The sequence below is a fragment of the Myxocyprinus asiaticus genome, chromosome 36 (assembly GCF_019703515.2).
Source record: "Myxocyprinus asiaticus isolate MX2 ecotype Aquarium Trade chromosome 36, UBuf_Myxa_2, whole genome shotgun sequence".
Lineage (NCBI taxonomy): Eukaryota > Metazoa > Chordata > Actinopteri > Cypriniformes > Catostomidae > Myxocyprinus > Myxocyprinus asiaticus.
In genome coordinates, this window is record NC_059379.1 from 3,467,849 (window position 1) to 3,484,225 (window position 16,377).

The 16,377-nt window shown below is 37.8% G+C and overlaps 1 protein-coding gene across 1 annotated transcript in view; it reads right to left on the reverse strand.

The window, feature by feature from the left end:
- Nucleotides 1-16,377, reverse strand: part of LOC127427338 (disintegrin and metalloproteinase domain-containing protein 12-like) — a 141,998-nt gene that overhangs the window by 99,800 nt on the left and 25,821 nt on the right. The window contains exons 2-3 of the mRNA XM_051674894.1: nucleotides 10,373-10,485; nucleotides 5,000-5,073 (exon numbers count right to left, since the gene is read on the reverse strand). Of these exons, the coding sequence (XP_051530854.1) occupies nucleotides 5,000-5,073; nucleotides 10,373-10,485 (187 nt within the window). The remainder of the gene's footprint in view (nucleotides 1-4,999; nucleotides 5,074-10,372; nucleotides 10,486-16,377) is intronic.

Genomic DNA, 16,377 nt, shown 5'->3' on the forward strand with positions numbered 1-16,377 from the left:
AACGAATCACTTAACCCAAATCTTGAAGCCCATCATTTTATTTCCTTAAGGCAAGTCTAGGTTTAGTACAAGTTAAGACCTATTAACAGCATGTGGCATAATGTTGATTACCCCAAAAATAATTGACTCATCCCTCCTTTTCTTAAAGGAAAGGAAAATCTGGGTTACAGTGAGACACTTACAATGGAAGTCAATGGGGGCCAATCCAGAAATGTTAAAATAAGCTTCAAAATTATAGCTTCAAGACAAACAATATGCATGCTAAAATTAAGTGCGATAATCTCTAACCTCTTCTGTGTAAAGTTAGTCAACTTTACAACTTTGATGCCATGACAATATAACGCCATAAACCCAAAAACGACTCTAAATAGAAGCGCTTTAAATTGTTGTTTTCAAAATCAGACTTAAGTTCTAAAAATAATGAATCCAAGTGCTTTTATAAAATTATAAGATTCACATTTCTGGAACTGAATTAGTTTAGATATTACTCACAATTAAAAGTTTTAAACCATACCAGGCCTATATACTAAATAAATCAAGTACACAAATAACGAATGTTGTGAACGTGGTCTAACTCTTAGCAAACATCTCTCAGTTGGGGTCTCTAACTTAAAGGTCACCTAATTCTAACAAATGCAACTTTTAATATGGTGCATCCCTCAGATTGGAATATTGCAGATCTCTTCTTCACACCCTGGTTCATATTCATACACTCCGTATTACCAGAGAAGGGTTCTCCATCATTTGAACCGTGAAAATCAATTTCACCCGATTAAAATCAGAGGTCAGTTGTTAGATGCATATCTCATGCATCGACCTCGGTTCGTCTTATCGCACATCTACACTGCAACACCGCACTTCTCTCGGTCTGACAGTACAGCAAGTTATTAACATTCAGTCTGAGTGTATATGCAATAAAAAAAAGCTCCAGCACAAGTTTGACACAAGCTTCATTACACAGACTCTGGTCAACCGCTTCCCTGTAGTGCTTTTGCTTAACATCTATAAAAGACTTGCCCTGAAAAGCCGAACGCAAGGAGTCTTACAAGGCAGATAAAGATATGCCAAGGTGTCTTAACTGGATGATAGCTTACAGTAACTTCTCAGATTTCTCAATTTTTCCTGCAGGGTTGGGAAAATGTATTCCACTACAGATTGCATGCTGCAAAATGTAATTTGTATCATATTTGTGTCATTCCGTTAGATTACTCAAGGTCAGTAATACTTTGGATTACTTCAGCACTGGCAGATTTTTCTCACTTGGTTTGAATATAAACCAGGTAATAAAGTGAACAAAATCTGCTTGTACTGCAAGACAATACACATTAAAAGTGATAGTCCACCCCCAATAGTAAATTCTCTCATTTACTCAATCATGATATCCCAGGTGTGTATGACTTTCTTCCTTCAGCAGAACACATTTGTAGAAAAATATTTCAGCTCAGTAGGTCTAATTCAAGTGGATGGTGATCAGACTTTTGAAGCTCCAAAAATCAGATAGTCAGCACGAACGTCATCCATATGACTAGAGCAGTGAAATTAATGTCTTCTAAAGCGAAACAATTGCTTTTGGTGTGAAAAGAGATCAATATTGAAGTACTTTAAATAATCACTGCCGGTAAACTTCACGAGAGGGTGGAGATTGCGCGGTCTCACGTGACATTCGCGTTGGCATGTTACGAACGTAACCTCACGTTTGCCTCTCGGTTGAGACATCCAGGATAAGCACACAAACCACCATTGTGAGTAAAGAAACAAATAAACAGATCTAAACCAAAACCAATGAGGCTTCTGTACAGCATTCCTCACTTGTAAACAGCACTGCTCTTCCAGCGTGACGCACATGCCTCAAATCTCGTGTCTCACGTGCCAATGCGATTGGGTCACACACGCACACAAATGCTGACCAGAAGCTAAGATTTAGAGTTAAATGCGCAATATATTGATCTTTTTCACACCAAAAGCAATCGGGTTGCTTTAGAAGATATTAATTTAACCGCTGGAGTCGTATGGATGACACTTATGCTGACTGTCTGTTCTTTTTGGAGCTTCAAAAAGGTCCGATCACTATCCACTTGCATTTTAAGGACCTGCTGAACTGAGATATTTTGCTCCATTTCTTCAAATGTGTTCTGCTGAAGAGAGTCATACACACCTGGGATATCATGTGGGTGAGTAAATGAAGAGAATTTTCATTTTTGGGTGAACTAAGCTTTTAACAATACAGGTGCATCTCAATAAATTAGAATGTCGTGGAAAAATTCATTTATTTCAGTAATTCAACTCAAATTGTGAAACTCGTGTATTAAATAAATTCAATGCACACAGACTGCAGTAGTTTAAGTCTTTGGTTCTTTTAATTGTGATGATTTTGGCTCACATTTAACAAAAACCCACCAATTCACTATCTCAACAAATTAGAATATGGTGACATGCCAATCAGCTAATCAACTCAAAACACCTGCAAAGGTTTCCTGAGCCTTCAAAATGGTCTCTCAGTTTGGTTCACTAGGCTACACAATCATGGGGAAGACTGCTGATCTGACAGTTGTCCAGAAGACAATCATTGACACCCTTCACAAGGAGGGTAAGCCACAAACATTCATTGCCAAAGAAGCTGGCTGTTCACAGAGTGCTGTATCCAAGCATGTTAACAGAAAGTTGAGTGGAAGGGAAAAGTGTGGAAGAAAAAGATGCACAACCAACCGAGAGAACCGCAGCCTTATGATTGTCAAGCAAAATCGATTCAAGAATTTGGGTGAACTTCACAAGGAATGGACTGAGGCTGGGGTCAAGGCATCAAGAGCCACCACACACAGACATGTCAAGGAATTTGGCTACAGTTGTCATATTCCTCTTGTTAAGCCACTCCTGAACCACAGACAACATCAGAGGCGTCTTACCTGGGCTAAGGAGAAGAAGAACTGGACTGTTGCCCAGTGTTCCAAAGTCCTCTTTGGAAACCAAGGTCCTAGAGTCTGGAGGAAGGGTGGAGAAGCTCATAGCCCAAGTTGCTTGAAGTCCAGTGTTAAGTTTCCACAGTCTATGATGATTTGGGGTGCAATGTCATCTGCTGGTGTTGGTCCATTGTGTTTTTTGAAAACCAAAGTCACTGCACCCGTTTACCAAGAAATTTTGGAGCACTTCAGGCTTCCTTCTGCTGACCAGCTTTTTAAAGATGCTGATTTCATTTTCCAGCAGGATTTGGCACCTGCCCACACTGCCAAAAGCACCAAAAGTTGGTTAAATGACCATGGTCTTGGTGTGCTTGACTGGCCAGCAAACTCACCAGACCTGAACCCCATAGAGAATCTATGGGGTATTGTCAAGAGGAAAATGAGAAACAAGAGACCAAAAAATGCAGATGAGCTGAAGGCCACTGTCAAAGAAACCTGGGCTTCCATACCACCTCAGCAGTGCCACAAACTGATCACCTCCATGCCATGCCAAATTGAGGCAGTAATTAAAGCAAAAGGAGCCCCTACCAAGTATTGAGTACATATACAGTAAATGAACATACTTTCCAGAAGGCCAACAATTCACTAAAAATGTTTTTTTTATTGGTCTTATGATGTATTCTAATTTGTTGAGATAGTGAATTGGTGGGTTTTTGTTAAATGTGAGCCAAAATCATCACAATTAAAAGAACCAAAGACTTAAACTACTTCAGTCTGTGTGCATTGAATTTATTTAATACACGAGTTTCACAATTTGAGTTGAATTACTGAAATAAATGAACTTTTCCACAACATTCTAATTTATTGAGATGCACCTGTACATTCTCTGGGAAAAAAAAACGAAAAAAAAAAAAAAACACGGTATGCAGTGTTGATTCAAATATAGCTTGTTTTAAAGGAATATTCTGGGTTCAATACAGCATGTGGCATAATGTTAATTGCCACATTTATTTTGACCTGCTCCTTTTCTTTAAAAAAGGAAAAAAATCTGGGTTACAGTGAAGCACTTACAATGGAAGTCAATGAGGGAAACTTTAAAATTTGAACGTTAAAAAAAAAAAAAAAAAAAAACCCAACCTTTTCAGAAGTATAAGACAAACAGCATGCTTATCTTGATTTTAGTGTGATAAAATGACTTGGTAAACTTTTCGGTGTAAAGTTATTGATGTGGTGCAAGGAACGGCAGCCAGTGGAGTTTTTGATGCCCCCCTAGGGCAAGATGGTGCCTCTGTAGGGAGCAGATAAACAACGCAAACTGCATAATATACATATAGGGAGCAACAGTACAATACTACACTGAAGATAAATAATACTAAGAAATTGACCCTGTATTCAGATGGTACCTCACCAAATCCTTTACGGTTTTAGCAATAAATGCTTCGAGTTATTAATAAGTGTATATCCTAACATGCCAAGAACTTTTCTGACCCATGACTTATAAATAATCAATGAACTTAATTTTTATCTTTATGTATACATCTGTGTTGGTTTATGTATTTTTTTAGGTTTGTTATTTGCTTCATTTTTTGACCTGTACTTATACATGTGTATGTGATTGTACTCATACATTGTTGGATCGGTGTAATTTTGTACATCTTATTAAATATTTATAGTGAACCTTCTGTTTTTCAATAAAAAACAAAACATGCATTTAAGAAATGAATTCTTGTAGTACATCTTTGCCACAAAAAAAAATAAATAAATAAAAGGGGATCTGATGTGGATATTCTTGGGAATGAGTTTTAAATTATATATAGTTGCATGTTTTACAATTGAAGACAACTAAATATTAAATTAACCAAATGACAATTAAAAGGCAAAATCTCTTTAGTATTCAAAAATACTTATAATTAAGTTTTTGCAGTGCATTGAAATTACTATGGTCTATTGGACAATATGATGTTTCTTGAGCATGAACAGTACCAAACTGTTATATGGAGTAATATGTAAATACCCTGGTATAAAAACTTATTTACCACTTAATACCATTTCTGTACCACGGTACAGTGTAAGAAGGAAAGAGTGACTAATGGAGGACTTACTCATTTTTCTGCAAAGCAAGCAACAGTTGTTCTCCGTCCACTTCAATAAGCACCTTCAGTGATCCAGGATGACCCTTAAACCAGAAAGAGATACCAGTCAACATAAAACATTATTCATAACCCATTTTACTTTCATAATGCAGCATACTTCCAAAGGAAACAGGAAATTCAACGAGAAAAAAAATGAAGAACAGGACCCTTTCTGTATGGAAATGAGGCAAATGAGCAGGATGGAAAGATTTGAAGAATCTGAAGATCAAACCATCTCATTAGACGCCTGTTGCCCATGTACACTGACTGTCATAATTGGTTGATTGCTACTTGAAGAGATGGCATCTGATTGGTTGATTACATAATTACACGCACCTGTCACTTTGGCAAGCTCTCAAACGTACTGCATTTGGCACCCATCCCAACACACTTCAAATCCTATTTACTTCATTAATACACGTTCCTGGTCTTATTGTAAACGATTCATCAGTGCATGTTATTCCAACAACTGTCAGGATTCTGCCACTTTGTCAGTCATGTTTATTGGGGTGACTGTTTCCTGACACCCATGTTCTGTGTTTGTGTTTTCATGTTCGGAGCATGGTGTCTGGGTCCTGACTCTTCAGCCTAGTTCGGTTCTGTTCTAAGTCAGGATCCGGACACTCATGCTCCATGTCTCGTCTTTTGTGAGCATGTGGCTTCGCGTTCGGTTCTCTTGCCATGTGCTCTTCCGTCAGTCTTGTGTGTTGTGTGAGTGCACATAGCTGTGTTTGGTTCTTCATCACCATGTGCGCTTTTGTCTGTTTTAGTCTCGTGTTAGCACGTTGCTTTGTATGTCTGCCATGTGTTTCACCCACCCCGCCTCCTTGTTACCTTCATCACTCTCCCTTGTTTAGTCCTTATGTTAATTGTCTTCACCTGTTTCCTCATTTGCCCTACCTGTATATATTGTGCGCCCTTTCCTTATGTGTTTGTCGGATCATTTTGTTTGTTCTGTCATGGTTGTTATTTTGTCTTTCAATTTAAAGTTTGTTATTGTTTTGCTTTTCAGTTTTTCTCCCTTGTGAGAGTTGTTTTCCTGTTTGTGTCTTATTTAATAAAGTCTTATTTTTCACTCGTTCCTGCAATTGGGTCCTCATTCCTGACTCTGCTTGTGCAATAAACAACAACAAAAAAATGTCTATGTAATCTTTTATTATAATGTAATAACTTGCTCCACCTCTGAAACAACTTTCATTTTCTGATGATGTCGCTTAGGCTATTGGATAATGTTAACCAGATAACTAGTGACAATCCAAACCATTTTTTTGGAATGCCTAATTCCCAGTGCGCTTTTTAAGTTGCCTCCGCTTCTGAGACCATCAACCTGTGCATCTTATCACGTGCTTGTTGAGCGCGTTGCCACGGAGACATAGCATGTGTGGAGGCTTCACGCCATCCACCGCGGCATCCGCGCTCAACTCACCACACGCCCCACCGAGAACGAACCACATTATAGTGACCACGAGGAGGTTACCCCATGTGACTCTACCCTCCCTAGCAACCGGGCCAATTTGGTTGCTTAGGAGATCTGGCTGGAGTCACTCAGCACGCCCTGGGATTCGACCAAGCGAACTCCAGGAGTGGTAGCCAGCGTCTTACCACTGAGCTACCCAGGCCCCCCAATCCAAACCATATTCATTAGATAATATTAAGTCCCATCCTACTTTTTTTTTTTATGTTGAATATTCGATCACTTGGAAATGTCACATAGAATTAGAATGAACTGCAAGTTTGTTTGTTAGTTCCAACCACTGTTTCAAAGACCATGAAATCCCTCTATAAATTCCTTTGAGACTGATAGACGATGAAAGCATATTTTCAGCGTTGAGTGGGCTTTTGTATAGGGCAAAATGAATCTCTCATTGTGTCTTAAGTCTGTAGCCATCAGGATTAGTTTTATGTTTCAATTCTCTCTGACATTAATTCTCTTCACAGTCTATGAGTCTGAAAGTTGGGCAGACTTACTCTGTGGGAAATGGATTTCAACCAGCCAGGCATTGACAGGATACAGCAAAAATAAGCATGAATCATCTGTCTTACATGCAGAGTATGTGTGTAATTGCATATATATGCTAATGCAGGAACACTACTGGAGCAAACACACACACACACACAGATAAGGTACATACAATGGTGAGACAAAATTTGCCAAGTATTTCGAATTCCCTGAATACATTTGACCTTCAAGGGAACACAGCAAAGCTTATTTAACAAAATAAATGTGTTTATATATATATATATATATATATATATATATATATATATATATATATATTTTACAATATAATCATGTTATAACAATTATAATAAGATATTTCAAAGATTTCTCAGTATCATCTCACGACCCTTATGTCAAAGCTACAATCCATTTACTGTCTATGGTGCAAAACATACATAACTGCTTGGGATAGGTTAGGACAAGGTGTTCATAAACACAAAATACATTTAGGAAAGCAATTCCGCAGCAACAATTATAAACAACTCTGATTAGCTGATATTAGAGTGCACACAATGGGTGCTTCTCATTTCTGATATTGTGCGTCCTCATTTCCTTTCCTTGCTTCCTTTTCTCACTTCCTAACTCCACCCACTTAGGAAATGAGGAAAGGATGGGAGGAAAGGAAACGAGGACAGAGGAATCGAAGCAAGACGTGTTTGTAAAATGAAATGTCCCTGCTCACAACTTTTGGGCAGCTGCAGTACCTCGGTATGCTTGCCTTTAATTTATTGAAATGTATTCATTAATATATTCATAATAAATCCAAATCATTCAAGATGCACTGTTGAAGTATGTGATAATTATGGTTTATTTAATCTGCAAAGGTAAACCATGAATTAAAACTTTTGTGTGAGATGTGAAAGGGGAGGAGAATTTATTCGTGCATCAGGTGCTTTGACCAAAATGTCTTCCGCATAGGATGCTCCGGTGTTTCCTCGAAGCATCCTCGATAAGCTTCCTCCGTCCTCGATCCTTGCCTCCTTGCAGTGCATTTAGAGAATTGGTACGTCCTTAATGATGGCAGACTTTGATCGGTTTCTGGGTCACAGGCTCGAGGACGGAGGAGCGAGGAAACAAGGATGCACAATTTAGGAAATGAGAAGCACCCAATCACAGGCCTTCATTATATACATAAAACATATTAGTCCATATTAGTTCTGGAGTCCTCCAGAAACTCTGGCACTGGAAAACATCTACTAAAATATAATGATATGATTGCAATTAATACACTGAACAAGAGAGAATAGTTGAATACTGATATTAGGGAACACAAGAATTAAATCAATGCTCTCCCAACAATAACATTACCTCCCTTTTCAATATTATCAAAGACCACCTGCATAATCCAAACAGCTAATGGAAGATGGAAGCAAAGGACAGACGATACAAATGTAGTGTATTTAGTGTGAGTAGTATGTTAACACTGAAAATGCAACAAAAAGAAGTGTACTACGAGTACCCAGATGATGCACTTCTTCAACCTTCAAAATGTAGTGTGGAATGTTGGACAATTCATGCACTCAGTGCTCATAAATAGCCATACATAGTGGAAGAGGGCCGAATTTGACCCTTCGCTAAGCCCCGCCTTAAAAACGCTTCTGACCAATCCTGTCTTAGCAACTGTTGCCCTGCTGCCATTACTTTGACACACGTTTGCTTTTCCCCAATGACAGACTATGGAAGTAATGTGTGTTTGAGTACTTTTAAACTGGATTTTATCAGAATAATCAAAAGAATGTAAAACACATTGTTGCCGGGTCATTTGTAATAGTGACACGAGTTACTCAGAGAGGATAACCGCAGTGTTTTTCATTCTTTTAAAAAAAAATAATCTTTAAATATACATGGTCAAGAGCATGCTATGGATTAAACTGTGCCAGCTCTCATTCCCAAATGATCATATAACATATGCAACGACACCTACATTTACCCCAAGGTAAATTCAACTATTAACTGAACGTTAATTCATTGATGTATTGATTCAAGTCATAGTAAAAGTGATAGTAATTAAACAGTTCACAGCATCAGAATAAGTGTGTTATGAGACGTACAGCTCTGTTCACTCACGCTAATGTTATTAGATGTTTAATCGCTATTAAATGAACTTAAATGAAGTTTTTTCTTTTCATGTGACTGTAATAATCGTTTGCCTTGATTCTGATTCAGTCTCCACTCTTTTTAATCAAATTACTGTGTAATTTAACCATTTCTTTTTCAAAAAACTTTAGATAAATATGCATTACAATGTCACTCTTCATACCAGCCCACGTAAAAATATTATCCATTCTGTTTATGAGAATATTTAGCCAAAAACGGCGTCATTCACGGTAATCTCCCATTCATTCTAATGGGGAGTTCTGCAGAGCTTGGCAGAGTGAGCAACCATAAACAAGGGGGCGGAGCTTAGTGAAGGGTAAATTACCTGGCTGCCTTGCTGGTCTGAAAAAACAATTGTAAATACTGGCGAATGTAGCATCTAGCGAAACTACATGAAGACAGCACCTTAAAAATAAAGCGCTAATGCTAACGGCAACACATTGCGTGCATTTTGAAACGTCACATTCATCAGCTGTTAAATGGTGAATGGTTCCCTGTAGTAGTAAAAAAAAATAAAACATTTTGGGATGATACTACACTTTGAAAATTCATACACTACATGGCTGAGTGCATAGTGTATATTGCAAGTGCATACTGTATAGTGTAATTTGGGACACAGCTCAAAAATGTTAAACTCTCGAAGCAGTTTTATAACGTTTATGCTAATGTGCATGGCTGATCAACACATTCAAGAAAAGTTTTATCGAAGTAATCTCTGCTATAGGTTCAAATCCTTTTTTTAAAGCAGTGATTGCATTCATGCAGATTTCATAGGCATTCTTATTATTCATTTAGAAAAGCAGCATCCCACCATAACCTAATATATGTCAAATAACTACAGATTCCAGTTCAGAAAAGTTTGTTGGCCTCTTTCCATGTACTCTAATGCAGTGTCTCCACAAACACACACACGGATCTCTGGGTGGTCTTGCATCTCTCTCTTTACGTTTGTTGCTGAGGGCAATACACATGTAAAATCTCTCTGTAAAACCTTTTTACAAACTCCAGTAAGAAAACGTGCAGGGAGAAAACAAATTAAGAAACAAATGAGCCTAAAAAGAAACCATAAATTGGTTGAGAAATGTTTTTCATTAAGGACAAAATAAACAAATTCCCTCCAGAAATGAAGTCCTGTTCTGGAACTTACAGCAGGTCAGTTATCTGCTGCCTAGAAACATCTACGCTTATGCAAACCTCACTTAAAATAAGAGGGATTTCAATACAGTGCTTGTAATGATGCTTACCAGTGACTTCAGGAGACTAATTGGTCGCTGCTCTCCTCCAATGAGCAGGCATGGTTCAATGATGTCATAATGTTCCAGCATGTTTAGTGTGCTGTGTTGACTCGGATAGGCAGCTGAAACACACACACACACACACACACACACACACACACACACACACACACACAAAGAGTCTGAAATCTTCACATTAAAGCAAACCACCAATCTACAGTCTAGACATTTTATTGTCTGATGGCCAACAATATTCTTTTTTACTTTCTGTCCTTTAAAACAGTATTTGAAAAACACCCAAAGAGAACGTTAATGGTGTCACTTTTGCCACTACGTTTAATTCACTACACTGCAAGACAAAATATTTTCTTATTGAGTATTTCTGTCTTGTTTTCCAGTAAAAACTATCAATTTATATTATGCTTTCAGAGTAACCTGACAAAATGTAATGATGTTTATGCATAAAAAGAGAAGGAAAAAAACTTTGCAAATTAGGTAAGAAAAATGACTTTATTCAAAGGGAAAACAAGTAAATTTTTCTAACCCCATTGCTAATTTTTTTTCTTGTTTTAAGCATAAAGCTTCAACAAATTCAGTTTTTTCTTCTGTTTTTGCCATGTACTTGCAATCCAAAACCAGGCGATAAATAATGTTTTAAAATAATGCTGAGCCATGTTCATATAAAGTCATAGTCACACTGGTTGCACTTTATTTTACAGTATATGTACTTTCAGTATACTTACAATGCACTTACTCAAGAATGTTCTGAGTAATATTAGGTAACTACATGTACTTAATATGGGTTAAGGTTAGGTTTGGGGTTAGTACCAAGTAATTACTGCTGTTGTTGTAATTATATAGCATGTAAATGTAGAACTGTACTGTCAAATAAAGTGCTACCGTCACAATTTTAAGCGCAAACACACCTCCTATGTAAATTAGGCTCTATATAGATTGCGCTTTATTCACAAAACATAGCACTATTTATCTAGCGCAATTAACATTGTGCTATCGCCACCCATATCAAACAGGCGGCAAACCGATTTTTATTAAGAGATCACGTCTGTATACATTTTGTAGTGATCATGGCAGCATTGATTTATCAAATTATGGAGAAGAGCCTAACATTACTGTTAAAAATCTCTTTGCATATGTGCAGTGCATTCATAAAGTATTCATGACATGACGCTTGGAATTGAGGCCAAACAGTTCAATCTTCGTTTCATCATAACAGAGAATCTTATTTCTCACAGTCTAAGAGTCCTTTAGGTGCTTTTTTTGCAAATTCCAAGCAGGCTTTCACGTGGCTTGCACTGAGGAGAGGCTTCCGTCTGGCCACTCTGACATAAAGCCCAGATCGGTGGAGTGTTGCAGTGATGGTTGTCCTTCTGCAAGTTTCTCCCATCTCCACACATGATCTCTAGAGCTCAACCAGAGTGACTATCGGGTTCTTGGTCTCCTCTCTTACCAAGGCCCTTCTCCCCCGATTGCTCAGTTTGACTGGGCGGCCAGCTCTAGGAAGAGTCCTGGTTGTTCCAAACTTCTTCCACTTAAGAATTATGGAGGCTACTGTGCTCTTGGGAACCCACAATAAAGCCGAAATATATTTGTAGCCTTCCCCAGATCTGTGCCTCGACACAATCCTGTCTCTGAGCTCTGCAGGCGGTTCCTTTGACCTCATGGCTTGGTTTTTGCTCTGATATGCATTTTCAGCTGTACAGACGGGATCATCACAGACATTTTTTAATACTGTGAAAAAAATCAGACCTGAAAACAACACAAAAACATTTGTAACTTCTGAATGAGAGATGTTTACGGTGATGTACCGGTGGGCATGTGTACTCGCCGGTCACACATCAGACTCCCCAGTGTACAGAGATGAATCGTGGATAAAATATCCTCAAATGTCCGTGAAAGTTCATTTTGGCAATATTTGTGCTAACTTCAGACCTGTATAAACTTTTAGCATGGATTAAAAGGAATTTTTGATTTTTCTTGATATCATTTTTCGGGTGTTTTTCCATTCACCTTCCTCCCGCTGATGGTCACAAATATGGCGGCTGCAGGGAAAAGTGACATCACTGAAACAGGTCAATGCAACAGATTTAACTGTTTTAGCCTTGTCCCAGACCCAGACATTTTACTATGAAAATCCCTTGTAAAAATACAAATTATTACATTTAAAACTACAATAATCTTAAAATAGAGTCAAATAAACTGTCAATATTTTTTGTAAGAAAATTATTTTATTTCCACCACACAAAAACATTTATTTATATATATATATATATATATATATATAATGTTAGTGAACTTGTTAACCAAGTCAACAAAAGTGTCAGTGAATAACATGCTTGAGATAAAATATATAAAAAAACAAAAACAAAGAAAAATCAAGGTAAATATCACTTGTGAGCAGAATATTTTTAATTGACGTCATTTCCAGTCAAACTGTAATTTTGCCAAATTATGCAAAAAGTGTGAAAATATTATTTAATTGTGTAAATGTATGATATATAAAATGTTGGCTTTGAAATTAGCCTAGTCAATCATTTTATTTCAAAAACATTAAAAATGTCATTTCCACCACAGAATTCTAGTTAACAAATTACAGGATTTGAGATGTGCTGGAAATTAAGATTTTCGAAAACCTCAAATAATTACCAATAACAACCAAACTAGAGAAATTCTGGCAAATTCATCCTCTTAAAATTCAGGAAAGACACATCAGAAAAGTTTAAAGTTACTATAATGTTTCCTTTAAAACTAGAATAGCTGCTTTGAACAGAAAATAATAATAATTCATCCAAGATAGCAGAGAGAGAGAGAGATAGAGAGAGAGAGAGAGTGAAAGAGAGAGAGAGAGAGAAAGAGAGAGAGAGAGAGAGAGAGAGAGAAAGAGAGAGAGAGTGAAAGAGAGAGAGAGAGAAAGAGAGAGAGAGTGAGAGAGAGAGAGAGAGAGAGAGAGAGAGAGGTTAGTATTAGGATGCTGTCATGATAGTAAGCTGCCTATGTTGACAGTAGACATCAAGACAGCTCACTATTTGAAACAGAACTCAATAAGTGTAAGAAGCTAAAATTGTTTGCTCCTTGACACTACAGATCATTGCTAATATTAAACACATTTATACTCACCAAACTCACTAATAACACTACAGCACACACATGCACGCATACACATCAAACATGTATCAAGAATGACACAAACATTGTGTTTCGTAAATCAGGCATGAAAGCACTCCATTACACAGTGACTGTAGAGCTGCACGCTGAGTTTTGAGCTAATGTAATTTACAGATAAACCCATTGATACTCATTAAACGTGCGGTTTGAGTGTGTGCAGAAAGTCACGGTTTGTCCAAACACAAGGGTTCACTGGAACCTACACGCTACTGAATCAACATGATTTGTCTTCATTAAATCTTAAAAAACAACGAAAAAAATCCTATACTGTAAGTGAGATAAATTAAATCTTCAAAGTTCAATCGCTGTTTAGTAAATGAACTTTTTTAATAACAGCTCTGTTCCAAAACCTATTGAGCTGCCTACCTAGACACCATTTTAAGGGCTCAATTTGTGTGTGCTATGGATTTTTTACACTTCTTAAAGCCACGCAGATAGCAATGTGCTGACGTAAAATGTTATTTGGTTCAATATTGAGTCACGTTTCTCTCGCATGCCATGTGGGAGCACATTCTACACAAAGATTATATCCATGTAGAGTGTTTCAAAACTGTGTGTTTTTATTATGTCAGGAAATCGAGTGGACAGTCAATGTTTTAAAATTTTTTAATGTAATATAATTATTTGGCATCAAGGACGGATCAAGAACTGAGAGGCCCATGGGCCAGTACACTATGGAGGCCCCCCATGACATGTCACGTGACTATGTTCACTTTTATACGCTACAGGACGCTTGCCAGATTTGGTTGGATTTCTCAAATTGATGGAAGAAAAGTTTGGAGCAATGGCTTATTATATGTACTTTTTAATTATGAACTGATCCAAAATCATGCGTTATTAATAGGGATGTGCATGGTATTCAAATACCAAATCACTATTCGGTTATTCTGCATGTGTTTAGAGGTCTTCAAACTAATCTGAGTCCGACGGTACCCGACAAACCTACAGGTTTTGGGCCAGGTTTGGGTCAGTTTAAGTACGTTTACGTGCGTCGAGGCCATATAAACACACACTGGATGGAAGTCTTTGAACGTTGTGTCACTTTTTTCAGCGTACCGCGCAGGACCGTCACATTTTTTTAGACACTGCATTAAATATAAATTACCGTAATATTTATAAATGCATCTCAAGACTCCTGCGTTATGTTTTACAATCCGTTGTGAAGGACTGTTTCATTTTTAAAGACACTGTCAAGTTAAAAATAACTTCAATATTTATTAACGCATCTCGAGACACCTGTGCTCTGTTTCACCATTTGTTGCGCTGCATCAAGCTTTATCAGCGCTGGTGTCACAAATCGACATTCTGATGAAGTTCAGGTTGCAAAGAGGTCTTAATGTGACTGTTACACGATTCCAGATTGTTTTTCACCTGGCAAAGTTTCAGCGCTTGATAAACGGTGAGCCAATGTTTTTTCCCCCTTTTTGCTCTGGTGTGCAGACAAGTTAAATGCTGAATCATTAAAAATCAAAGCGTCCCGAAGAAGTCCTATAAACCGTAGCGTTCACCGCCTCATGGAAAGTGCCTGGGAAGAATTACTCATTTTTCATTGATTACGAATAGGCCTGCTATGTTGCAGGCAGTGACAGAGATTATTTTTGTTCAACTTTATTGTGATTTTATCATTTGAAGATCTAAGTATTGTGCTATTTAGGCACATAGCTCACTGTGCACTTTATTCCCTGCTAATCTGAGATTGTGTTTGACGCATCCATGGCAATAAACTTTTTTTATTCCCGAGTCCTGACAAATAACACAATAACCATTCATGAACTCTCACGGTTAACCAAATATTACAAAAGGTTACCGTGCACATATTTAGGATATTAAGGCATCTTTCGCTTTATCATTAAATATTAAATGCATGCTGGATTTAGTCATCCATACTGTTGCACGAATTCTGTTGCTTATATCAATTGAAACCATTAACTTTGTACACAGCCAGGGTAAACTGCACCGTATCTTTATGTTTGAAAGCATTTTGTGAATCATAGGCTGTTCTCTGTAGTCCTTCAAATAAACGTGCTGCACTGTGAGACGCAGATTCCTTGAGCGCGCACTCGAGTGTCTGTGCTCGCGCTGCTGCACGCATTCGGCCGAACAAATGGTATTTCACATAAGGCTGATATTTACGTGGATTTATAATAGATATCTCAAAATAAATAATTTATTTATTTAGAGCTCAGGGCCCTTTGGGTTTAGAGGCCCCTTGGCAACGGCCCAATCGGCCCCGCGGCTAATCCGTCCCTGTTTGGCATGCACAAAGCCTAGTGTGACCGTGGCTTTAAGCAGATTTTCAAACTGTTGCTTTTAAGCAGGATTGGGTAAGGATGTTGCTTAGAACGATAGCGCTGTGTCTTTCTGTCTGTCTCCGTACATGAATCACAGCCCTTGTCTAAAATGTGTGTAAGTGTTATACTGAACTAAACTTCTGCTCTGGTCTTCTTCGTCTTCTTCAGGCAACTGGAATCCACTATTAGCCAATCAAAGCCAAGCTCTCTTAATGACTGAATAGAGTAGAGCAGATTTAGAGGAGGAAAAGGCTTATCCTGAAGCAGACTATTCATCTTTGCTACATGCCAAATATTAGGGTTTCCCACCCACCATTCTCACAGTGAAAAGAGACAGTCACTGTGGACAGATAAGACTGAGAAATCTGCTGCTCAGCACATTTACTGTCTCTCTGAGAAATTAAACTGAACCTGAATAACGATGACGTAAGGAAACTGAAAACTGATTTTTCAAATGAAAATGGATTTGTGTGGATGTGGACTCAAAGTTCCATCATTGGTAATGGTTGAATGGGTATTTCTAGTATCAGTAACACTTTA